Genomic DNA, 25,866 nt, shown 5'->3' with positions numbered 1-25,866 from the left:
CTTATTGCCGGGCATGCCCAGAACATATGCACCAGTCCCGCATTTTCCTCCCCACATTTAGGACCCGTTTGCATTCTCGAATTCTTAAAACTGGCTATCTTCTGAGGAGTCATATACACCCTATGCATAACATATAACTGGATTTGTTGCAACCTCGCGTTCCTGGGCACTTTTTTGTGCTATCCCTCCACCCTCCCCCACAGCCCGTCGGCCATTGGTTCTCCTGCTTCCTTTTCCCGATCCCGTCTCAGCTTCCTTCCCCACCCTAGACATCAGCAGTTCATAGATTCAGGAGACCTCATGACCTCCATCTGACACATCATAAAATGTTTCTATGGCCGTGTCGGGCTGACCCTCTAACACTATTTCTGACCAGGTGCTCTTTATCTTCCACACCAACCTAGTGTAAGTGATGTACAGTCCCCAGTGTAAACCGGTGGTTCCCACCAGTGTGTCAAACTCCACCACATTCCCATCTTGCCATACATCCCCTAGCATTGCTATACCAATCGGTTCCCAATGCTTCTGGACTATCTTCCTCAATTGCTCATCCACTCTGTTCAGTGCCACTAGCGGCATCTGTGGGGAACACTCTTGTCCTCCCGTGTCGTTGTGATATTGGCAACCATATCCATTCTTTTAAAAATAATGGGACAATATTCTGTTATGAACAATCTGGACTCTGATGTGGAATCCTCTGATAACCACCTCGCCACATATTGTAGTTGGCTGGCCAGGTAGTAAATCTCGAAGTTGGGCAATTTCATGCCCCCCTGGTCATACGTTTTTTGCAGTTTCCATAATGTGATTCTATTTCTAGAGTTGTGCCATATGAACCCCCTGCATATACCCTGGATTTTAACAAAGAACCGCTTAGGTATCATGTATGGTATATTCACAAAGTAGTGCAACAGCCTAGGCAGCACCACCATCTTTAACAGAGCCACTCTCCCCAACATGGTCAAAGGGAGCTTGGTCCAGAAACTCATGCTGTTTTCAATGTTAGCTACCGCCTTCTCTGTGTTTTGTTTGTGTTCGACCTCAATCCCCAGGTATCTAAAGGTCTTGGTCTACCATTGTATTGGTAATATCAGCAGTTCTTCTAGTGGTATCCCTTTATACCTACCCAGGGGAAATATACATGATTTCTTGAGGTTCACTGTTATGCCGGACAGCACCGCCTATCGCCCAATTACTTCCAAAAGATATTGTAGGCTCGCTTCAGGGTATCTCAAGTACAGCAGCATGTCATCAGCATACATTGATATCAGAGGCTGCCCTCCCTTTGTGCTGATCCCCACCTCTCCATATTGTGGCCTCAATTATATTGCCAGGGGTTCCAATGCCAAAATAAACAGCATCCGGGATCACGGGCATCCTTGTCTAGTACCCCCTTGTCTAGTACTGAGTTGCCACCGATCGGAGATGGACGCTCCGTCCTGAATCGAGCCAGTGGTTTACTGTACAACATCTGGACCCATCTCAAGTACGTGGGCCCAACCCCCGTATTCCTTCAAAGCCGCCAGCAGCCACGGCCATTTGACAGAGTGAAAGGCCTTCACTGCATCTAACGAGATTATTGCAAACTCCTGGAAATCCCTTTCTGTGTATTCTATAACATGATGGGGCCTCCTTAGATTGTCGGATATGCTTCTGCACGGAACATACCCGGTCTGGTAAGGATGTATGAGTTTATTGATAACTGGTGTCAGCCTATTCGCCAGCACTGCCATAAGTATCTTGCTATCCTGCGGTCTATATGACCCGCAGTCCATGTAAGGCTTATTAGGAGCGGGATGATAATTGACTCCCTTAGAGACTCCGGCAACATCCCCTTATCTAGCGCCTCATTTAACATTGCCAGTAGAGGGGGGAGCAACTCCGCCTGGTACGTATTGTAGAACTCACTAGGGAGTCCATCTGCCCCTGGATCTTTACTAGTAGGTGGGAGCTTTACTACTGCTTCTAGTTCCTATAATGTAATTGGGGCCTCCAAGTTCTCCCTCTCCGCTGCATCTAGTTTGGGAAGGCTGATGTCCTTCAATGTTTCCATCCTATCAATCTCCTCTCCCTCGTCCACATCCATATACAGTCGCTGGTAGAACTCTAAAAAGCATCTGTTCACTCCTTCCTGGGTATCTAGTATTTGTCCATCCATCCCCTGTACCGTTCTAATTGTTTGTCTGAGTGTCTCGCTCTTATAAAACCAGGCTAACAGACTGCCCGGCTTGTCTCCCTCTGCGTGCTGTCTTTCGACGTATCTTTTATAGTTCAGGTTACATATTCTCTCCCAGTACTTCCTGCAATCCTGTTGTGATTTTCGTATAGTACCGGCCTCTTCTGGGGAATGCGCACCCTTGCGCATTATTGTCTCTAGTTTCTTTTCTGCTTCATGCAACTCCTATGTTATTCCACCTTGTAGGTCCTTGGATTTTGATATTGCCGCCCCCCTCACCACCACCTTGAATGTCTCCCATAGTGTGCCAGTCGATTCTACGCTTCCGGTGTTATGTTCAAAATATTCCTTTATTTCCTTCCTTAGGTCCTCCCTGAACACTGTGTCTTTCAAAGCTTCGGCCCTAAGTCTCCACGTCAGGAACCGAGCTCTGGGTGGTGAGTACTGCCATGTTATGATCAATGGCGAATGGTCTGAGAGGACTCTCGCTTTGTATTCCAACTGCACTAGTTCCCCTGTCAGCTCCAGTGCAGTAAATATATAGTCTAACCACGTGTGTAGGTTTTGTGTGGCCGAGTGGTGAGAATATTGCCTATCTTGTGGCTGGTGCATTCTCCATACGTCCAGTAGTCGAAAATCATTTAGGAGAGCCTTCAGAGCCTTCGCTACCGGGGTGGGCTTATCTAACTTATCATCTGATCTGTCCACCCTGGGATCTAGCGTATAATTAAAGCCCCCTCCCCATATAACTGTCCCCCCCAATATAGGGGCTGATCCTGCTGCATAGAGTTCTGAAATAGCCGCTAGTGTCTTGGTTCGGGGCATCCGTGTTAATAATGCTTACCTCCCTATTTTCTACTAGTGCTCCCGTCTGGCTCTATGGTTGACTGTAATGACTTAAAAGGGACTTAAAAGGGACATGCAGTGCTAACCACGTAATTACCCCTCTGGCGTATGCCGAATATGTTGCTCCTATAGTAGTCCCTTTCCATTTCCGGCCCCACCTCCTCCTGTTTTTCTTTTGTCAGGTGAGTCTCCTTGGGTCTTTGGGAACAACAGAACTTAGATGTCTATGGACCTCATTACACAGTAGGCGGTAAGGGATTATCGGCACCGGTAAAGGCACTGGTGCCGGTAATCCCTTACCGCCCTACTACGAGGTCCCTTAGCGGATCCCACCCCTAACGCCTGGTTTTACCAGGCCTTATGGAAGGGACCCGCTAAGGGACTTCAGAGCTAATAACGGTACCGCAAATTGCAGTACCGTTATTAGCTCCTTCCACATTCCCATTGAGCCCTATGGGGGCTCAAATGGGAATGGGGAATGGTTCCCGGAATGGGGATTTACCGGGTCCTCCAGGGTCAGAATGACCCGGTAAGTCCCTATTCCGGGAACACGGACCCGGATAGCGTTAAGGGGGTAGCCATGGCGCTAATAGCGCCATGGCTACCGCCTACCATGTAATGAGGCCCTATAACTCAATCCCAGATAATATTATAAAGATAGTGTTCTTGTGGATGGTCAGGAGACCCCTGCCATCAGAGACACTGGAGCCAGCATAACTGTGGTTGATGAATGTTTTTTCAAGGTGGAGGATGTTGCTAAGGCACCCAAACACTTAACCAAGTTAGCTGGAGGCCCTGTGCAAATGGTTCCCCAGTTACCAGCTCTCATCCAGTGCAATGACATGACTGTCAGAATATCTGTAAGTGTGCAAAGTGACGTACCTTGGAGAGTCCTGTTGGGTAATTACCTTAAAACTCTTGGAGTTGTGTCTAGTACCCCCAGGCTTCCCAGCAAAAGGAAGCAGGAGCTGACAAGGTCTGCTAGGGAGAGAACCTTGAGAGGCTCTCCTGGGGACTTGATAGAAGAAACTATCACCCCAAGTCCACAGGACTTACTTACTGCTATTGCAGGACAGAAAGAGACAAAGGGGAAACCCAAAGTCAAACAGAAAGAAACCAGAAAGCACCCCTCCAAGACTGTCCAAAGTCACACCTGTGACTCCTCCACCAGCTGAGGCTGAGTGTGAGGTTCAACCCTGTATGGTTCAATTAGATACTGAGGAATCAGATCTAGAATAAGATCTTACGCTGGTTGTAGATCTTGACCCTGTTGAACATCCTGAGTTGCAGTCTTTAATGGCAGAAGGTGGACCCAACAGGGCAGACTTCAGCAGAGGACAAAGGGAGTGTCCTACTCTTGAAGGTCTTTGCCTACAGGCAGCTTCTTAGCTCAATGGGACCGAGCCTGGAAAGTATAGGTTGCACTGGGAAGATGGCCTCTTCTACAGTGAACTGACTGAGTCAACCGCTGGAGACTGCAAAAGACTTGTAGTACCTCTAGTGAACCGACTCCAGTTCCTACAGTTAGCCCACAAGATACCTTTGGATGGTCACTTAAGTTTTAAGAAGACCAAAGAAAGGCTCTCCCTCTACTTCTACTGGCCTAAAATGGGTTCAGAGGCAGACCAATTCTGTAGGAGCTGTCACACTTGCCAAACCTCTGGCAAGAGTGGAGCCAAGAATGTGGCACCCCTGGTGCCTCTCCCAGTGGTGGAAGTCCCTTTTGAGAGGGTTGGGATTGACATTGTTGGTCCTCTTGACCCTCCCACATCTTCAGGTAACAGGTTTATCCTGATTGTAGTAGACCATGCTACTATGTATCCTGAAGCAATACCTATGAGGACTGTTACGGCTCCGGCTATGGCTAAGGCCCTACTTGGTATTTTTACCAGAGTAGGTTTTCCTAAGGAGGTGATATCTGACAGGGGATCAAATGTTATGGCCCACTACATGCAAGCCATGTGGAAAACCTGTGGCGTCACCTACAAGTTCTCGACTGCCTATCATCCCAAAACCAATGGGTTGGTAGTGAGGTTTAACCAAACTATGAAGAGCATGATAGGTGCTTTAGAAGAACCCCTTAAAAGAATGTGGGACCTTCTACTGCCATGCCTTATCATTTCATATAGAGAAGTCCCTCAGGAGGGAGTAGGTAACAATCCCTTTGAACTTCTCTATGGCCATCCAGTCAAAGGTCCATTGGCCCTGATTAAGGAGGGGTTGGAGAGTGCTCCTTCCCCAAGCCAGTCAGAGTGACTGACTATTTGATAGGTCTCCGGAGGAGAATGTCACAAAAGGTCTCCGGAGGAGAATGTCACACATGATGGCAAAAGCAAGTGATAACTTGAAAGCTGGTCAAGCTCTGGTCAAGCATTGGAATGACCAGAAGGCTAACATGGTTGAGTTTACTCAAGACCAGCTTTTTCTTGTTATGGTACCTAACAGGCAGAGGGCCTTATAGGACAAATAGATAGGACCCTTCAAAGTTGTGGGTAAACCGGGAGAGGTGAACTATCTGGTGGATTTAGGCAATCCTAAGGAGCTTCCCAGAGTCTTTCACACCAACCGTTTAAAGGCTTGTGTCTCTAGACCTGACATGGGAGCATTGCTCCTAGCTTCAGCTCAGGAGGAGGAGGAGAGTGAACCTCTGCCTGACCTCCTCAGAGGCTTACCTTTAGATGAGCAAGTGGAAGGAGTTAATTTCTCTTCCAGTCTAACAACTGACCAGCAGGATGAGTGCAAGTTACTGTTAAATCAGTTTGCCTCCCTGTTCTCACTTTCACCAGGCTTGACCCCCTGGGGCCAGCATGATATCCTCACTGGCGACTGTTTGCCTGTGAAAGGCAGGGGGTATAGAATGTCAGACAATATAAGAACCCATATAAGAAATGAGATCAACAAGATGCTTGATCTCGGGGTTATAGAACCCTCTACTAGTCCTTGGTCTAGCCCAGATGCGCTTGTACCAAAGGCAGGGTCCAAGGAGATGAAATTCTGCGTGGACTATAGAGCTCCAAATGCAGTCACTAAGACTGATGCCCATCCTTTGCAAAGGACAGGTGAGCTGGTGGATAAACTTGGTGCAGCAAAGTACCTCAGCACATTTAACCTAACGTCAGGCTATTGGCAAATAGCCCTGACAGACCATGCCAAGGAGAGAACTGCATTCTACACCCCAGAAGGCCTCTACCAGTTTAAGTTAATGCCTTTAGGACTAAAGAATGCACCTGCTACATTTCAGAGGATGGCCAATCAAGTTCTGAATGGGATGGAGGACTTCTGCATGGCATACTTGGATGACATTGCAGTTTTCAGCCCTACAAGGAAAGAACATACTGATCACCTAAGATATGTTTTGCAGGCTCTTGAGCAGGCCCATCTGACCATAAAGGCAAGTAAATGTCAAATTGGTCAGAGCACAGTGGTCTACCTTGGACATGAGGTAGGAGGAGGTGAAATAAGGCCATTGCCTAGCAAAGTACACGCTGTACAGAACTGGGCCACCCCTACTACTCAAACCCAAGTGAGAGCCTTCTTAGGTCTCACTGGGTATTATAGGAACTTCATAGAGAACTATGGGACATAGCTTCTCCCTTGAATGTCATCTCCTCTCTCAAATTTCCTAAAAAGGTCAGGTGGAATGAGGAGTGCAATCAAGCCTTTGAAGGCCTGAAGAAAGCCCTTTGTCAAGCACCAGTCCTAAGAGCTCCTGACTACCACCAACCCTTCATTGTACAAAGTGATGCTTCTAATGTAGGTATAGGTGCAGTCCTTAGTCAACTGGATGAGAAAGGTAGGGAACACCCCATTTGTTTCATCAGCAGGAAGTTAAAGGGTCCTGAGACAAGGTGGGCAACAATAGAACGTGAATGTTTTGCTATTGTGCGGTCATTGAAGAGGTTTAGACCATACTTGTATGGTTCTACCTTCATTATTCAGACTGACCACCAACCCTTGAGATGGCTGATGCAAATGAAAGGGTAAAACCCCAAATTACTCAGATGGTGAATCTGCCTGCAAGGGTTTGATTTCTCCATTGAGCACAGAGCAGGAAGTCACCACCAAAATGCTGATGGTCTCTCTAGGATGTTTATAACCGACTAGAGGTATGAGATCCATCCAGGGGTGGATTACATCCTCCTGTTCCTTAGTCTGGGGGAGGGAGGGGCGAGTGTTAGGGAGAATTCTCATTCTATGGCTAATTTCCCTCACCTAGTGATTCCCCCAGCAGCTTTCTGAATTTCTTGAGTTTATATTTTCCACTTGGTAAGATTGTGAGCCTTTTTCCCACTCTTACATGTGTTGTGCCATGTGTATTTTTACTGTTTGTGTGATAGTAGGCTCTGGAGGACACCACTCCATGACCCCCACTTTTTATGTGTGTTACACAGCACCTTCCGTGCAGTAACACAGGGTTGACTTTGAGACTTCCCCCTGACTCCATTTTCTGGGGCTGACTACTGTCCCCCAGAAAACAGGTAAAGTTGCAATTTACTTTACATAGTCATTTAAAACTACAGACCCAGTACACCCCATCTTACATGGAGTACTGGAAAGGGTTAACTCCTATCCCTTTTTGTCTGTGCCACTCTGAGCTTTGTTTTGCTCTTTTAACATTTTGACTTGGCTGGTGGCAGTGGTATCTACCCTAACCTTTCCACCGCGATTATATTATTTAAACGTGGTACTGTCCCAGGCTATCATAGTATCCACAAACATAAACCCGTCTGACCAAATACTCTTTCTTTTGGCTCCGGTCGGGATTATTTGCAATTTCTTTTTGTTAAAGTCCTTCTTGTGTTTTACTTTGCGCGGCAAACCAGGTTTGCCTTCTTTGTTCACCGTCCTTTGGCTGGCTTCTCTCAAGAAGCCCTCCTTTCGGCGCCTGGGTGTCGAGGTGGGCTGAATGTGAGGGAGGGGTGTAGTCACCCGCTGCACAGGGTATCATTGGAAACCCAAGTCGCACTTTGTCATGATTGGCTAAGGTGGTTGTCCGGGACGGACAACCCCCCTGCTGGGTGATTGACAGCCAGGCTGTGTGAATGGGGTACTTTTGCACAAAAGGCAGGACGCTTGGGCTGGAAGTCAGAGTAGCCACTGGAACTGCAAGGAACCGAAGAGAAGAGGATAAGAAGACGGCTGCTCCAACTACCGAGTCTCGGTGGAGCCCTGCTGCAGTCCTGAGCTATCTACCCTTCGACTACAAGAGAAGATCCAGTCCGGAGTCTTCTTCCCTTGAGCCTGGTGGGATTAACCAGCTCATCTTCCACAGGCAGAGGATCCTCTTCTTGGTCGAAATCGTTGCACACAGCTGTAGTGGTCCGGATAGCCATCTGAAGAGCCCCTCGTGTTTTAAAGGAGCGCACCTTTTATTCACTGTTGCTGCTGGCCTCATCCCTGGGTAGGGCAGATCGCTCCAGACGTCCTCCTTCTTGTCCCCACAACTGAAGTCACAGGAACCGTGAGTCTGCAGGAACTACCAGGAGCAACTGCCGTGGCACCAGCTCTTCTTCACTTAATAAGGTACTGTTTCCGACCTCGAGGAACTAGGGTGAATCCCTTTTTTCCTCACTAAAGGCTTGTCCTTATCTTCCTTCCCTCTTATAACTTTTGCTTCCTCTTGTGACATATCCAAGTACTCCTGGCAATCTCGAATCGTGAACTGTACAAACCGTGTGATGCTCTACAACAGGAACCCTGGTCCACTTGACACTGGCGCAGGCCTATTGACTTTTATTCACTTGTAGAAAAGTGTCCTCTGATTCTATCTGCCTTGACAAAAGTATTGCCTATGATTTTTTATCCCCAACACTCTTATGTTGATTCATGTGCTAAGTGTGTTTTATCTCCAGTAACATTTCTTCCTGTGGGTACGCGTATTGTTAGTAAGACCGAACTGTATTACTGGCAAAAAGTGATCGCACTTGTCCCCCCGGTAACGTCTTTGTTTCACAACACCGGTCAGTCAAAACCAATGGTACTTATCTTGAATTGTGCTGCACAAAGTGAAATGGTTGTGTATAGTGTGTTTTACGTGTGGTTTTACATTAGTATAAGTGAAGTGTTATACGAACAGATGGTCTAGAAATAAATGTTCTTTTACTTTTCAACCAAAAACCTTGAGTCAGTGTTTGCTTGAGTCACAGTAATTGTGGTCCTTTGTGTAATCTCTACTACTGCTCATCTGCTCTACCAAGTACCAATGGTACTTATTTTGAATTGTGCTGCACAAAGTCACAGGAACCGTGAGTCTGCAGGAACTACCAGGAGCAACTGCCGTGGCACCAGCTCTTCTTCACCTGAATAAGGTACTGTTTCTGACCTCAAGGAACTAGGGTGAATCCCTTTTTTCCTCACTAAAGGCTTGTCCTTATCTTCCTTCCCTCTTATAACTTTTGCTTCCTCTTGTGACATATCCAAGTACTCCTGGCAATCTCGAATCGTGAACTGTACAAACCGTGTGATGCTCTACAACAGGAACCCTGGTCCACTTGACACTGGCGCAGGCCTATTGACTTTTATTCACTTGTAGAAAAGTGTCCTCTGATTCTATCTGCCTTGACAAAAGTATTGCCTATGATTTTTATCCCCAACACTCTTATGTTGATTCATGTGCTAAGTGTGTTTTATCTCCAGTAACATTTCTTCCTGTGGGTACGCGTATTGTTAGTAAGACCGAACTGTATTACTGGCAAAAAGTGATCGCACTTGTCCCCCCGGTAACGTCTTTGTTTCACAACACCGGTCAGTCAAAACCAATGGTACTTATCTTGAATTGTGCTGCACAAAGTGAAATGGTTGTGTATAGTGTGTTTTACGTGTGGTTTTACATTAGTATAAGTGAAGTGTTATACGAACAGATGGTCTAGAAATAAATGTTCTTTTACTTTTCAACCAAAAACCTTGAGTCAGTGTTTGCTTGAGTCACAGTAATTGTGGTCCTTTGTGTAATCTCTACTACTGCTCATTTACTCTTGAGATAAGTCTGGCTGCTCCGCTACTGCTACCACTTTAACGGTGTAGTACAAGCTTGTACATAAAGGTGAACTTGTATTACCACTTGTAGTCTTAATTGTGTGTAGTGGTCCCTAAGGGCACTGCACAAGATTCTGCCTAACCGACGCAGAGTCTGGCACCCTGTACTTCTTCTCAATGCGATCCTTCTTTGCCGGGGCCGTAGAAGGGTTCTTCATCTTTCTCTTCGCCTCGCGGCGCTGATAAAAGAAGCCATCCTTCTTCTTCTCTGGAGCAAGCTGGAAGAGTTCCGAAACTCTGGAGATCATCGCGTGGAACTAGCCTATCTCATCCGGCGGGGAAGATCTGGGAGGTGGCGAAGGGAGGTCAACATTGCACCGTTGTCATCCGTGCCTGTGTCCGTCGTCGCTGTGTCAGGATCCGTATCATCCCTGGGGGCAGGGTGAGATGGGGGCAAAGGGTGGCAAGGAGATGGAGGGTGTATCCTCCTCTTCTTGGCCGGAGGCTGACCCATTGACAGAGGGGTTGGTCGTCGTTGGCGCCACGGGCGGGTCCGTCAGCATGATAGGCATCCTTGTCTGTATCTCAGAGACCAGAGTATGCAGTGCAGAGAAAATGTCCTTCGAGAGGTCTCTAGGAGGTAGTTCAGGCAGGGGTGGCAGCTGAGTTGGAGGCAGAATAGGCAGCTGGGGCACCGGCAGGAAGCCCAGGCCCTCGTTGCCTTTCTGCTCTTCCTCAACGGTATCCTTGACGTCATCGCCTTCATCGACGCTCTCGTCGTAGGGCCTGTTCCCTACGCTTTCCTCCTCCTGGATGGTTTGCAGGTAGACAAGCTCCTCCTCAGAGGAGATATCCGTACCCTGGAGGGCCACCGCGCCCCCCTCCTTTCTTTGCTACCAGAGGGGAAGGTCTCTGGGAGATGAATGGCATCTTCTTCTCTGGGGTCTTCTTAATGGGCCGGAAACGCAGCCTTTCTGCTGGGAGGAAGGGATACCCTCGCCTTCGGGGTTGCGTCCTGCAGAGCCGCCTCAGCAGCCTTTGCCAGAGACGCCACAACCCCCTCGATGGAAGGCTGGGCCTTCGCCAGGTGTACTTGGGCCTTCACGGTCAGGACCGGAGCCTTGTCCTGCTTGGCCTTGGGTGTCCTGGCCTTCTCCTTAGGGGGAGGGTCCGTGCCCAATCCACCTTGGCCTTCTCCGGCAGGTCAGTCTTGGGCTTCTCCTTGAGTTTGCCAGAATGGTCCGACTTCCTCTTGGCCAATGATCCTGAGCGTTGACTGGCGACTGAAGCTGGAGAAGTCAAACGCGCCCTGGCCGCTGAGAAGCCAGTCGCAATGGCGCTCCCGGTGGCAGTGGACTCGCAGTGCTTAGCCTTTTGTTGGACCCCCGCGGGAGGGGAATCCTCAAAGGTCATTGAAACTTGCTCAGCTTTCTTGGAACCGGGAAAGGCATGCTGCTGGGACCCACCCAGAGCAGGGGCCTATGCCGATCCTTCAGCGAGCGAGGTGGCATCTTCCCCGGCAAAACGCACAGTATTCCTCCACGTGCGTCGGGTACAGGCAGTAAAGACACAGGAAATGCTTGTCGTCAAAAAGACATTCTGCAAACGGCAGTCGCAGCAAATCCTGAACAGGAGGGCTGAATCCTTCTTCTCCTCCGACATGGTCCACATGGCCTGAAGAATCTTCTGGAAGCCTCCACGAAGAAACTCGATGAAAATTGCCCTTAAAGGGGGATGAAGAATCTGAAAAATGGGTCCCCGTTAATCGGAAGGTTGATCGATGGAGCACATGGCTCGATTGACTGAAAAATAGAGTAAAACTCTTCCAAAAAGCAAAAAAATGCAGTAAAAGCTCGAGAGCTAAACACGAGGACTACTTGAACGTGCAGTAAAAATCTGAAGATGGCTGCTAAAGGAGGGGCTTAGCTAGAGGGCAGTCACTGGCCGGGGGCAGTGTGACCCAGATCTCAGTGATTGGTTGTTGGGAGAAAGACAGTTCAGAAATGATACTGAAACTGATTTTTTCTTTACCGAGGATTCCCAACCTGACGACAGGGAATATCCTTGAGCATGTGAATCCATGCTAGACCCCATGCTGGAGAACTAGAGCTGCATTGCCTCTCTGCATAGTGGTAGTGACACTACACCTCTTCTCTTGTTGAGGTAGTACCTGGCCACTGTGCTGTCCATCATGATCACAACCAGTCTTTCCCCGTACAGAGGGCAGAAAGCAGGGCTGGACTGGCCCAGCGGGACACCGGGAGTTTCCCCACTAGGTCTCGGGGCATAGGGCCTCTTTGGGAGTTAGCGGAATGAACTGCGTAAGGATACAAATCATGTGAGAAGACACAGTTAGTCTGGGTAGTTCGCATGAAATTGGCTGCGCAGTTCTTTTCTACCCGGCCGGAGCAGTTGAGGGCTGGGCTGGCGCATGCGCCTTTTGAGGCCAGTGCACTGCCCGCGTAGGTGGAACCTCACGTGCAAGAATGCAGCCCTGGTGAGTGTGCTCGCTCGAATCATGTTGCATCACATGATGCACTGCACACATTGCTCTACGACGACTGGCAAAGTGAGCGCAGCAGGGCAGCATTTACACTCAGGTGCGAGGTGCACAATTGAATCAGAACATTGCTTGGTGGTGAGGGGCGGAGGTGTTGGCTGTAGCTCGAGCGTGGCTGGGTAATAGAAATGAGGGGCACCTCTGTTCAGAGGGAATGCTTGAAAAATATTTTCCATGGAGCTTCAGCGGCTGTGCAGACCCGTGATGCATCCTGCTGCTTGGGTAGTTTGGGCGTTGTGTGTTTTTGACGTTTGCCCTCCTGCCTGGGCATTTTTCACGGGGCGTTCTTACAGGCCAGTACTTGGGTAGGGCCCTGAAGATTTGAGATGGTAATCAGTGCTACAAAGTCTGACAAATGGCAGAGGAGCATTAGAAATCGTATGCATGCAAAACTATGAAAGAAAGACGGCTCCGACTGATGTAGAGAATAAAGATTTTCCATAATAACTTACTAGAAATTCTTGATTCTGTTAAAGACACAGAGGCAAGCATTATGCTTCTTTCTTTTAATTAATTATTTAAGAAAGCTCAGCAGGGAGGTGTTTTAGCACTTACATGTAACAAAACTCATGTTGGAAGTGCATCAATAAAATACATAACCAGGAAAAATCTTAAGGTACAAAATATTCACAACACGAGGAAAAAGAAAAAAGTTCAAATCCCATGATGCCCCGAGGGTCATCAGTGTCCCAATGTCACGTGATACAGTTCCTCCAATAAGTGAATAGGTGTTCCCATAAACAGTCCTGAATAAGAAACTTCCTCTTTCGAGGCTGTGAACTTGCTGTCTTTGATGATAAACTTTAAAGCACGATCAACCAGGTAAGGGTCCGCTACTGTGTAAGTCAGGTGGACTTGTCTGCAGGAGCTATCAAGAAAAAATTGAATATTTTAGCTTTTGCGTATAGCAACCCTAGTTCCCTTAAAGGGGTGGGAGAGAAAAGCATCTTAATATTGTTACACAATATAAGAGATCAAACTGACAGTTTGTAATGATAATAGCATCATTTCCAAGTGGTAAACCACATGCTTTTCTTCGAAGGGTGGGATAATGCTCGCCTCCGTGTCTTAAATAGAATCAAGATTTTCTAGTAAGTTATTATGGAAAATCTTTATTCTATGTCAAGACCGGAGGCTCACATTATGCTCGTTCAAAGCTTACTCACCACTATCGAAGCAGGTTGTTCTACTGGTTTCAAGTAAAAGTCCTTAAATATGGATTCGCCTGCCCAATCAGCCATTCTCATAATGTCCTCGAGACGGACGCCAACTTGAAAAGCTTTTGAAGCCATGGCTCCTCTGACTGAATGGGCTCCGAACTGCAGTGTATCTATTCCCGCTTGGGCCAGCGTCCAACGCACCCAGCGGGCCAAGGTAGGAGCCGAAACCGCCTTATGAGGCTTGCGAATAACTATGAGGAGTTGCCCGTTTGGAGATGGTCTAAGCGGAGCCGTTACTTCCTCATAAGCCTTCAAACACTGAACCACGCAAAGTTTGGGCTGTTCCCTAAATGCTGGGTAAGAGATCACCCTAGAATCACATTTAGTTCTTCTTCGTATGTGAAAGACTATACCATCCGGAGAAAAAGACTATACCTTCTAGATCTAGAGCCCTGACATCTGATACTCTCCTGCAAGAGATCAGACAAAGCAGCGTAGTAAGCTTGCCGGAGAGTGCCGTACGCGATAGCTCTTCTTTGGCTGGCCAAGAGAGATTGAGCACTTTATTAACGTCCCAAAGTTTATTGTAACGGGACGAAGGTGGCACTGTAAGGCGGATACCCTTCAGTAATCTACACACTAAGTGGTGTTCCCCTGCTGGAGCTCCTTGTATGAAATTATGCCCTGCAGAAATCGCTGAACGGTATGCGTTCACTGTCCTGTAAGCTAGACCTTTCTCTACTAAGGAGGCTAAGAAATTTAGGATTTCTTCTAACGGCGCTGAAACTGGATGCACGCCTCGGTCCTGACACCCCAGCTTCCATGTATTCCAGCAGTTGGAATACCGCTTGCTTGGGGCAGGGGCCCAACTCACTTCAATGAGATGAATTACCTTGCTGGACATGCCCAGAGTTCTCCATCTTGCCCTCAAATCCTCCAAGCTGCTAAAGTCAGAGACCCGGAAATCAGCATGGGGTGAGCTTGTCCCCATGGATCTAACAGGAGATCCTGATACTGGGGTAGAAGGATTGGAGAATCTGTGGAAAGTTCCCGAATAACTGGATACCAGATCTGAGAAGGCCATACTGGGGCTATGAGGACTAATTCTGCTCTGTCCTGACGGACCTTCACCAGGGTCCTCGCTATCATTGAGAAGGGGGAAACGTATCGAGTATCCCTTGTGTCCAAGGCTGTAGGAACGCATACGTTGCTGATGCTGCTGGATCGGGTCTCCAACTGTAAAACACTGGTAGTTGTGCGTTGAGCCGAGACGTGAAAAGGTCTATGGACAATGGGCCCCAGTGTTGCTGTAAGCGGAGAAATACATTCTTGTCGAGACTCCAGTCGCTGGAATCGGCATAATGGCGAGAGTGCCAATCCGCTGCTATTATGTTCTTCAGACCCGGCAGATATTCTGCGGTCACTGAAATCTGATGATCCAAGCAGAAATGCCATAAGTCTTTGGCTGGTTCTGCTAGTGGACGAGACCTGGTACCACCCAGATGATTTATGTATCTCACGGCAGGTACGTTGTCCATCTTTAGTAAAATGTAACAGCTCACCTTGTTTTTGGCGAAAGAGCATATTGCGAATGATCCCGCGAGGAGCTCTAGGCAATTGATGTGCATATCCAGCTCCTGCGGAGACCAGGTCCCTCCAGTGGCAGCTGTGCCACATCTTGCTCCCCATCCCAAACGGCTGGCGTCTGACTCTATAATGATATCCGGGGCAGAACCGGAAATCGCTCTGCCGTTCCAGGCCTCCATGTGCAAAAGCCACCAGTTTAGCTCTGTCCTTGCTTGGGACAATAGCGTCAGTCTTTGAGAGTAGGAAAGACTGCGCTGCAGGTGTTGGCCTTTTAGTCTTTGCAATTCCCGGTAGTGTAGGAGGCCCGGAGAAATTGCTTGTATGGATGAGGACAGGAGGCCTATTACTCTCGCTAGCTACTGTAGAGAAATGAAATCCTTCTGTAGAAGTCTGCAAATCTCTCTTTTGGTCGAATGTATCTTGGCAGCTGGAAGACGAAGCTTGCGAATTCTGGGTGTCTACAATGAACCCGAGGAACTCCATATTCTTGGATGGGCAAGGAACCGACTTCTCCCAGTTGATGAGGCAGCCGAGGCTGTGAAGCAAGTTTATCGTTAGTTTGGTCTGTTCCTGCAGTAGCTCTCGAGATTCAGCCATGAGGATAATGTCATCCAGATAAATTATCAAGCGGACGCCTTGCTCTCTTAAGTGCGCCACTACGGGTCTTAACAGTTTGGTAAATGCCCAGGGAGCTGAAGAGAGACTGAAGGGTAGGCTCGTAAACTCCCAATCTCTGTGATCCCAAGAGAATCTTAGATACTTTGTGTGCTCCGGATGGATGGGCACCACGAGGTAAGCGTCTTTGAGATCCAGACGCACGAGCCAATCGCTCGGTCTGAGAAGGTCTCTCAGCATGTGGATACCTTCCATCTTGAAATGTCTATACACTATGAATTTGTTGAGCGCCTTTAGATTTATTACATGCCTTACCTTCTCCTTTCTGCATAGAAGGAAAATTGGACTGAAAAAACCGCCTGGGGTCGAGCAGAGCTGAATCTCCCTCTTCTATACCAGGCTCTGAATTTCGCTATCTAGCCCTCTTTGATCTAGTTCTGACATATGTATTGGGACAGGGGGACTGAACTGAAAGGGCTGTGCGAAAAACTCTAGCCGAAGTCCACGCGCTGTATCCCTGACCCATGCGTCTCCTGACAACGCGTCCCAGGCATCTGCAAAGAATACTAGCCTCCCCCAATGGGCGTGCGCGGCTCTGGCGCAGCAGTCGCTAGACTGACCTGAGGGTTGTTGAGACCTGTTCCTTGGTCCTCTCCTCCAGTAGCGGCCTCTGCTATGTCCTCTGGAGGGAAAGAAGGTGTCGGCTCGGTCTTGCCAGGTGTTTTGCTGTTGATACTGAGGTCTTCTGTCGAAGGCATAACAGTCGGAAGAGCGACCTCGACCGGCCCTGGTGAAAACCTTAGACGAGAACACCCTCTTAATGGAGGCCTGAGCCTTATCCAGAGCAGTAAAGGTGCCCACAAATTTGGTCATCTCCTTCATGAAAGGATCACCAAAGAGTAGCCCTTGCGCTTCCGCGCCGGACTCTGTGTTCGCCAATTCGGATCAATGGGGGTTGAGGAGGTGGAAGCTCCTTCTCCCAGAACTAAGAGGGGACCCGCAACGTCCAATAGTTTATTCCCGGCATGATTTCCAGGCTCTGTCGATGCCCTTTTTAGGGTCTTTCACATGCTTCGCCATGAAGGTGATCATCTTGGAATCTAATTCTGGTGTCATCGCTATCTTATGCGAAATGTCAGGGCGTGGGCATTTTAGCTCTGAGCCTTGCTCTGGTTTCTTTCTCTAGCGGCTTACGCAGCCTGCTAAACATGTATTCTGTTATCCTGACCGATGGCTGCCAGTCGGTGGACCTGGGATGAATCAAGTCCTCAGGGTCGAACATTCCCTCAGTAGGGTGTTGTTCTCTGGTGCTTGCCTTGGGGATGGGGGCTGCCGCATTCCCCGAGGTCGAGGGCTTTGAATCCCAAATCACAGTATTCTCTTCTGAAGAAGTGTGTGATGACTCCTCATCATATACTGCCGAGTTTGTCTCATCTTCAACGCCCTGTTGGTCTCCCTCCGGGCTCGAGGGTCTAACACCCCTGTTTCCTTCCTCGAGGTTAGAGGGTCTTTCAATGGAAGGGGTTACCTCCCTGGTCATGAAGGCGTGTTTCAGCCTGGAGAAGGTGTCAGTTAGTGCAGCAGTGGCAGGTATCAACTGGCTCAGGGGGGTCACAAAGCTTTTGCTCTTGCGAGCCTGACTACTTCCCCCTTGGGTAAGGTGTTTCCTCTTTTGTGTCTTTTTACCTCCCTTTGGAGGAGTACCTCGCATGCGTTCTTCCATTTCTTCAAAGCGCTGCTGTATGGGAAAGAGCCTGCCTGACACAGCTTTCTGTACACTGTTCTCGACAGCGGGTCCTAGGACCTTTTGTAGGCTCCTTTCCATAGCCACTTCGTCAATAAAACAACTGTCCTCCTCTCCCTCAGACCATTCCTGGTTTGATTGGGGACTGTATTGTGCTGCCATAATAAATCACCTTACCGTGCTTTTTTTTTATTTTTTTATTTTTTTTAACTGGGCTGACCACCTTCTCTCAATGGCCCAGAAGATCTCTATGCCAGATATATATGTGGATGGGCAATAAAGGTTATGAACTTCAGGAGTATTACCTCCCCTCAGTACCTGGCAAAGCAAGCTAAGCAGACCGAGCTCTGTGCTGTAGGTACTGCAGCTCCCCCTGGTGCCTCACTGGCACGTCACGCCTTTCTGACAGTTGCTCTCCGGAGCCCGCGCGTAGAATTCCGGGCCGGGGAGGCAGAGAAAAAAGGTACGTGGCGCCGCAGCTTGCCGCCCGCAGCTGCGCTTGAATAAACAGAATCGTGTCTGTCTAAACGAACGTTTGTTTCGCGCACATTCACACTGACGGCAGCGAAAGGCAGCTGGCGTCGGTGTATAACGACTAAACGAATGGCAAACACTGCATGACAAGAACGTCGCAATCTCTGTAAATATTAACTACGTTAGAGAAAACAAACAAGAATAACAGGCAAATATATCATGAATGACAACAGTTCTGAATAAGAAATGACTTATCTCTTGCTGTGAGCAGCAAAGAAAGAGGAAGTCGTTTCTTATTCAGGACTGTTTATGGGAACACCTATTCACTTATTGGAGGAACTGTATCACGTGACACTGGGACACTGATGACCCTCGGGGCATCATGGGATTTGAAGTTTTTTCTTTTTCCCCGTGTTGTGAATATTTTGTACCTTAAGTTTTTTCCTGGTTATGTATTTTATTGATGCACTTCCAACATGAGTTTTGTTACATGTAAGTGCTAAAATACCTTGCTGCTGAGCTTTCTTAAATAATGAATTAAAAGAAAGAGAAGCATAATGTGAGCCTCCGGTCTTGACATAGAATTAATCATGACATTGCTTTTTTACGAAAGACACCAGTATCCCTAAAAATAAATTAGTTATGGGAAAGGGTTTTGGAAATCGAACATTTATAGACATGTAATGTATTAAAATGTGGCTTACAATTTATACAGAACCCAAATATAGGGAAGTCCGCACTTTATTTACGTTTTTCACAGTAATTGCGTTGGCTCTTTAAAAATATCTGCGATTTGGCATAGCGTCAGTTCTCACCATGTGTAACGCATCATAACTTTCATATACATCGTCTGTTGGCTGTGCGAGGTACACATGAACCAAGTGCATGGTAGAAGGCCCCTAGGCTGTTTGGTTACCAGTGAGATAGACCCAGAAGGAATGTTAGCTCTAAAAAATATTACCCAACTGTTGCTTTTATTGGTGTGCTATCAGAAGTTCCTGACTAAACTTTTGATGGGTGCGGTGCTTAGTATTCCACTTTTATTAAGTTTGGCAGAGGCAACAACATTAACATTGTTTTGTAAAATTTGTGATTTCTGCCATATGTTTGTTGAAAAGTGTGTGTGTGTGCGTGCGTCCGTGCACGTGAATTTTGTAACTAGCTACCCTCCTGGATAATATACCATCTTCCTTCCACCGTATCCCTGTGGGTGTTGCTGTCTTCAGTGGTTGCAAGGGGGATGTGAATGGCAGACCCCATGTTGTCATGCGTGTCGATATTGTACGTTATGCAGTGGCTTAAAATGTGTGAGGTTTGGATTAGCAGCCTTGTGGTGCACTTTGAGGTATGCAAGTAGGATGCAGAGTGGGGCTGAAAGAAAGACTATTAATTAGTTGGAAGCTAATCTAGCCTTCTAGAATGAGGGAAGGGTGGTTATTGCGGGCAATTGGCCGATCACCAAGTTATGGCCTGAGGTGAAGTCGAGGGCCATAAATTGGGGAACGGCCATTATCCTAAGCGATAACTAGTCCACTGAGGTCTATAATGCTATGGGCACATGGTGCTAATACAAATATAGATTTCAGAGTTGTTATGCATAAGTACCAAATTAAAGTTTATAGACAAAATGTGTTAGTGAATTAACTGGTTTATATTAAATAACAAGGTTCTGTTTTTGTGGTAAGCAATTTAATTGTAAAATTGGTTGAACTGAAACCTTGTTTTAAAGTGCGCATGCGCTTAAAGATTATCTTTGTAGGAAACTGAAAGCAACGGCTCGGCTCAGTCGGGTGGAAGGTGCAGACCAGCAGAAGGTAGGCAGGCGGTCCTGAGGTGGACTTGACTGCAATAGTAGTGCAGTAAAATACACCACGGACCGATGAGGGCTGGACTGGCTTACAGGGAACTCTGGAGTTTTCCTGGTAGGCCTCTGCACCGTGGGCCTCTTAGGTAGCCTATTTTCAAATTTTCTCATAGGAAAAGGGTTGGGCTTTCTCAAAATGTGCAATATGGGGCCACTTTGAAAAAAATTTCCAGGGCCTCTTTTGGTTCCCAGTCCACCCCTGGCAGAAAGGTATTCAGCACTAGTCCGGACAGTCCGACTTCCTCTTGGCCAAAGATCCTGAGCGTTGACTGGTGACTGAAGCTGGAGAAGTCAGACGTGCCCTGGCCACTGAGGAGCCCCTCGCAACGGCGCTCCCGGTGGCAGTGGACTTGCAGCGCTTAGCCTTTTGTTGGACCCTTGCGGGAGGGGCGCCCTCAATGGTCTTAGAAGCCCGCTCAGCTTTCTTGGAACCGGGAGAGGCATGCTGCTCGGACCCACCTTGGTCGACGAGAATGATGACCATCTGCTGAATGTGTTGAGCCCTCAACTCGGGTGGCAAGACTTTCCCTGAGCATGCATCCAGGACTGCTCTGATTAACTGGAGCTTTTGGGAAGGTGTCATGTGGGACTTCTTGAAATTGAGGGAGAAGCCTAGTTTGTAGAGAGTGGGGAAGGTTATGCTGAGATGTTCCAGGACCTTTTGAGGAGAACGGCCCCTGGTCAACCAATCATAGAGGTAGGGGTAGACGTGAAACCCCCTCTCATGAGACACCGCCATCAACTTAGTGAAAACCCTCAGGGAAGAGGTCAGCTCAAATGGTGGAACTCGAAATTGGTAATGAGAACCACCAACAGCTAACGTCAGGTACTTTCTGTGCTTGTGATGGATAGGCACATGTAAGGAAGCCTCCTGAAGGTCCAATGACACCATCCAATCCTGAAGCTGGAGCCCCTGAAGGATCTGAGAAAGGGTAACCATTTTGAACTTGTCTTTCCGGAGGAACTTGTTCAAGTATCTCAAGTCCAAAATGGGTCTCAACTTTTTTGGGATCAAAAAGTAAGGGGAGTATCACCCCCTGTTCCTCTCCGTCACAGGCACTGTTTCTATAGCACTTTCTCAAACAGACTGGAAATCTCCTGCAAGAGGAACGGATCTGGAATTTTGGTGGCTCCCCCGTGGCTGATCCGGAGGCCTTCTTAAAAAGGGGAGGCAGTAACCCATGGCTACTGCTTGCAAGGCCGAAGCATCAGAAGTAATGCCCCGCCATTCTTACAGATGCTGGGTGAGCCTGCCTCCAACTGGAGTCTTGTGGATTAAGGCCTCAGAGAGGCTTTGAGGCAGCTGAAGCAGCAGCTGAGGGAGAACTTATAACCTCCTCCTCGATCACCACAAGGGAATTTTCTCTGACCTCTTTGACTGGCCAGATCTCTCGCTCTTCGAAATGAGGAATAATAGCGAAAAGACCTACCCCTCCAACCCTGTGCTGTGGGGTTCGAAGGTTGAGGCTGCCTGATAGCAACACTAAATGACTTGGCTGCAGCTTTTGAGGTCTGTAATGTCTCAAGGCTTGCATCAGCCTGGCTGCCAAACAATTGAGTGCCATCAATGGACATGTTGAGTAGTCTGGACTGCACATCAAGTGCAAACCCCGACTTTCTCAACCACGCAAATCTACCCATAACTGTACTCGCCACCATGGCTCTGCTAACATTATCAGCAGAGTCCAAATCCGACTGGAGAGACTCACACATTGCACCTTTTGCATCCTTCACAATATACAAGAATCCTTCTCTCTCCTCTCCTTCAGGGATGTTATCAGCTGCCATTGGAATACAATCCCACAAGGTGTGGGTAAATATTGCAAGAGCACAAGTGGCATTGATCGATTTTAAAGCCATAATACTGCCTGAAAATACCTTTTTAGCCAGTGCGTTGTAATGCTTGTCTTTCCTGTCTGGTGGAATGGTAGGGTATGCTGGCTGCCTTGATGGAGAGGTTGCAGCCTGAACCACAAGGCTTTCCGGGTTAGGGTGCCTTGAAAGATATTCCGGATCAATGGTTGAGGGTCTGTATTTTTTGGTACGATTTTTACTGACGGCTGGTTTTGTATCTGGAGACTCCCAGTTAACCTTGACCCTTTTCTGAAGAGCTGAATGAAAAGGTAAAGCAGGGTCTTTTTGTGGACCGTTATCCAAAATGTTCATCAGATCATCCTGCTCAAAGAGTGCAGCTGGTCACCCCCAACATAGGTATTCCGTTAACTTTTTCATAAGCTGCCATTAAAGCACCTCAGCTTGCTCAGACGTATCAGCTTTCCCAAATTCAATTTCAGGAGAAGTGCCAATGCCACTTGTACTCTGAAGATGTTCGTATAGATCCTTCATTCTGGACCCTTCAGATATTAAGGCCTCAGGAACATTGGGTGTTCCATGCTCCAGACCAAAAGGCGGCGTGTCTTGATCTGAAGGTTCATGTTCCTCAAAAATCGAGGAAAGCTATTTGAAAATGTTCATTTTTGGAAGAGGCTTGAAAGACTTTTCTATTTCCTTCAAGGGCAAAGGTTTTGACACCTTTGGCGTTGACAGCACTGGCCACAAAGGGATTGACTCGCGACTCGAAGGAGTCTTCAAGGATTGAGGACTGGGCATCTCCTCGAGTCCTCGAGCGGTTGGCGGTTTTTCGCACGGGCTCGAGGGCGCACAAGCTTTAGCCTTTTTTGCCTCCTTTTTGGCCTTAGTAGGCTCGACACATGTCTAGCCTTTTATCTTACCTTTCGAGGGGGACGAGCCGCCTTCTCGAAAATATTTATTATATGAAGCCACACATTCATATTTTGATGCTGCCTTACCTGGGCAGGCTACTCTGCGTTCAGGAAAAGAGTCGGAGAACGTGGACGAAGACCTGTGATGTTGTTTCTTTGATTTTTTTGGAAGACAAAGAGGAATGGTGAGAAGCGTTACTCTGAACGTTTTCTCGGTAGCAACTCACCCCTCGATTTGTCCGATCAACGTCTTTTGGAAGGTGTTGTGGAAGGGGATTTTTGACAAGCCAACCCGTCGCTCCTTGAGTGCCTTCCCGATCATGGACGGACAGGATCCACAGTCAGCCGTCCTGCGGTCAGTGCTAAAGCACCAAAAATAGATGTGATGAGGGTCGGTTATGGAAATTTTCGAGCGATAGTCGATACATTTTTTTTAACCCTGTCTCCGTGGTAGAGGATGTTCACAATTTCAATAATAGCTCGAACATTTGTCCGAAAACAACTGTGTCGTATCCGAAGCAAACGCTTTAGTGGAAAAACGGAACTGAAGTAACAGGCGCAGTGCATGCTATGTATACTGTTGATAACTTCAACCTCGATGGAGAACAGAGGCCGTCGAGGAGCATCCAGCGAATGGCGATGACGCACAGCGCCCTCTACCGCAAAAGAAATTCCACAGCAGCTAACAGTGGAATGGAGATATCATAGGAAGAGGAATACGTGGGAAGACACAATCAAAATGGGTAACTCTGATGAAATCCAGGGATTTGTCCTAAGCCCCTGACATTCTGGACCACACATAGAGTGTTGGGCACGGTACAACGGCTCCAGGGCAGTTAGTTTGTTTAGTCCGTGAAGGAACCTGAATCCCTATGGCAAGTTCTGTGCAGGGCAGAAAAAGAGGAGACATCCTCCTTCTCTGAGAAATGCAGAGCTGCGGCCTGCTCCTCCTGAGTGCTTTCAAACACTGCCTGTGTATAGGCGCTTTATAAATAAACAATACCATACCATACCATACCAGGTGAGGAAAGGCATCCTTGGCACAGCTCTGCTATCTTCAACGGAGAAAGAGCATGATTTACAGCCTGGCAATGTGCATGGAAAAAGGAAAGGCTTACACAGGGAGAAGAGCAAAAATAGGTGACCACCTTAAGAGGGAATACTGCTTCCTACCTTGTTCTTTGGATCCCGCAGGTTGAAAGCAAGGGTCCTGTACTTCTTCTTGTATAGGTGGGCTGTTCCTTTGCACAAGGCAAACAGTTCGTACTCTATGTTACTTGCCACGTTTCGCACTGATTCTTCCGGTAGAATGATGTCGGTGGACTCTGTGACTCTGCCAAGACATCAATCAAAACCAGAAAGGATTATGCGTTCATCTCCAGCTACAACTCATTGAATAATTTCACCTCCTGCACAATCCTGTTTTAAGTGACATGCATTGCATTGGGCCTGGAGGATAGCGCAGGGGCAACTTGCTTGCCTTGCGAACATGAGAATGCTGTTCCAAATGGGCCTGATCCCCCATTCAGCTCTCAGATGATGGAGGAGTCTGGCATTAAGCTCAATATATATCACCAATAATATAAATGCATCTGTTCATGCCTGGATCAGTGCTGAGCCGGATTTGGCCATTTTCGTTTGAGCAATGTGTAATCTCAAGGATCACTGGCACCAATGTCATCAACATTTAGAATTCTGCAGTCATGAAGCAACCTCATCATTTAAGACGTGAATTGTGACAATATTTTATATGCAAAAGTTCTCATATCTAAAAGATTGTGGGCCTCATTACACGGACGGCGGTGGACCAAGGTGCTATGAGCACCTTGGTCCATGCCGGTAAAATACCGGCACCGCCTTGGTGGAAAGGGGAATTACCGCCCTATTCCAAGGTTGGTGGGGCGTAATTCCCCCTTCCCCCATTGTCATTCCGGATTCCCATTTTTGCCCCATAGAGCATAATGGGAATGGGGAAGGTGCTAATTACGGCACTGCAAATTGCGGTACCGTAATTAGCTCACTGGTTCCTTTGCGGGTTGGTTTTTAATGCCTGCAAAAAGCAGGCGTTAAATTCTCCAACCCGCAAAGGGACCTCGTAGTAAGGCGGTAAGGGTTTACCGGTACCGGTAAAATACTGGTACCGGTAAACCCTTACCGCCTACCGTGTAATGAGGCCCTGTGTCTTCTTCACCACAATCCTTACATCAGTCCTTACATGGCGAGGGAAGCCTCTCGCCCATACAGACATATTGCAATTCTTTCCAGAATATCTTTGAAAGAGAAGAGCCAGATCCTTTAAGACTAGACTGTCTCATCTGTCTTAATTAGAAATACTCCCCACTGTCTCCAAACAAAAATCCTTTATTTTCTTGTCCTCTTATACGAACGGGTACGTGTATGTTTATTTCTAAGTCATTTACACTAGACATTTTCCTGTGCGTATATCTAGAGTGTCATGAGAAAACATGTGTAGTTTCAATAACTGCTGGGCAAGGTAGCAATTAATATGTACACTTATCTCTGTGCCCTACTAGCTTGCACACAGAATCTACTGACGTAACTCATCCAGTGCGCTCATCCTAAAGGACAGTTTAGTCACATTATATGGCAAGACTGGAGGCGAGCATTATGCTTCAACTACTTTATTACCACTCTCAGCAGTTTCAACAAAACTATAACAAAACACACAACTTTGAAATGTCCCAAAGTGACTTTCTTTCATTGAACTACAAGTCCCATAGTCTCTGTAGTCCTCAGCCTCCAGCTCAGTATATGACTACATCCTGTCCCAGAGCTCCTCCTCTTCTTTTACTGCTCTTCAAGCAGATAAGTAATGTTTTCTTCCCCCCTTTGGGATATGGTACTTGGGGGGATTATACCCTACCTGAAGTATAGATAGGGGTAATTAAGTAGACATTGACAAAGTTTTCCCCCACAAGGGACCACGTAGTATATATATTAATATATATGATTCATGGAATGTTTCGTTTATGTGAGGCGCGCTGCACGTTCGTTTTCTTTAATATTCACACACGCCTGCCGGGCGTTTACATGGGAACGGAGCGTAGTAGAAGGTAAGTAAGCAGTCTTACCGCGGCTCCGGCGGCTGGCACCCTGTGTCGTATACTCGGCACGACAGGGG

General features: G+C 47.6%; 1 protein-coding gene across 2 annotated transcripts in view; it reads right to left on the bottom strand.

The window, feature by feature from the left end:
• Positions 1-25,866, bottom strand: part of SPOCD1 (SPOC domain containing 1) — a 948,037-nt gene that overhangs the window by 654,620 nt on the left and 267,551 nt on the right. For both annotated transcript variants that reach the window (XM_069622501.1, XM_069622502.1), the window contains exon 6: positions 23,898-24,057. In XM_069622501.1, coding sequence (XP_069478602.1) covers positions 23,898-24,057 — 160 coding nt within the window. The remainder of the gene's footprint in view (positions 1-23,897; positions 24,058-25,866) is intronic.

The sequence above is a fragment of the Ambystoma mexicanum genome, chromosome 11, assembly GCF_040938575.1.
Source record: "Ambystoma mexicanum isolate Mex_15411 chromosome 11, UKY_AmexF1_1, whole genome shotgun sequence".
Classification (NCBI taxonomy): domain Eukaryota; kingdom Metazoa; phylum Chordata; class Amphibia; order Caudata; family Ambystomatidae; genus Ambystoma; species Ambystoma mexicanum.
Note: the sequence above shows the minus strand (reverse complement) of the source record. Positions and strands in the feature narration are given on the sequence as shown.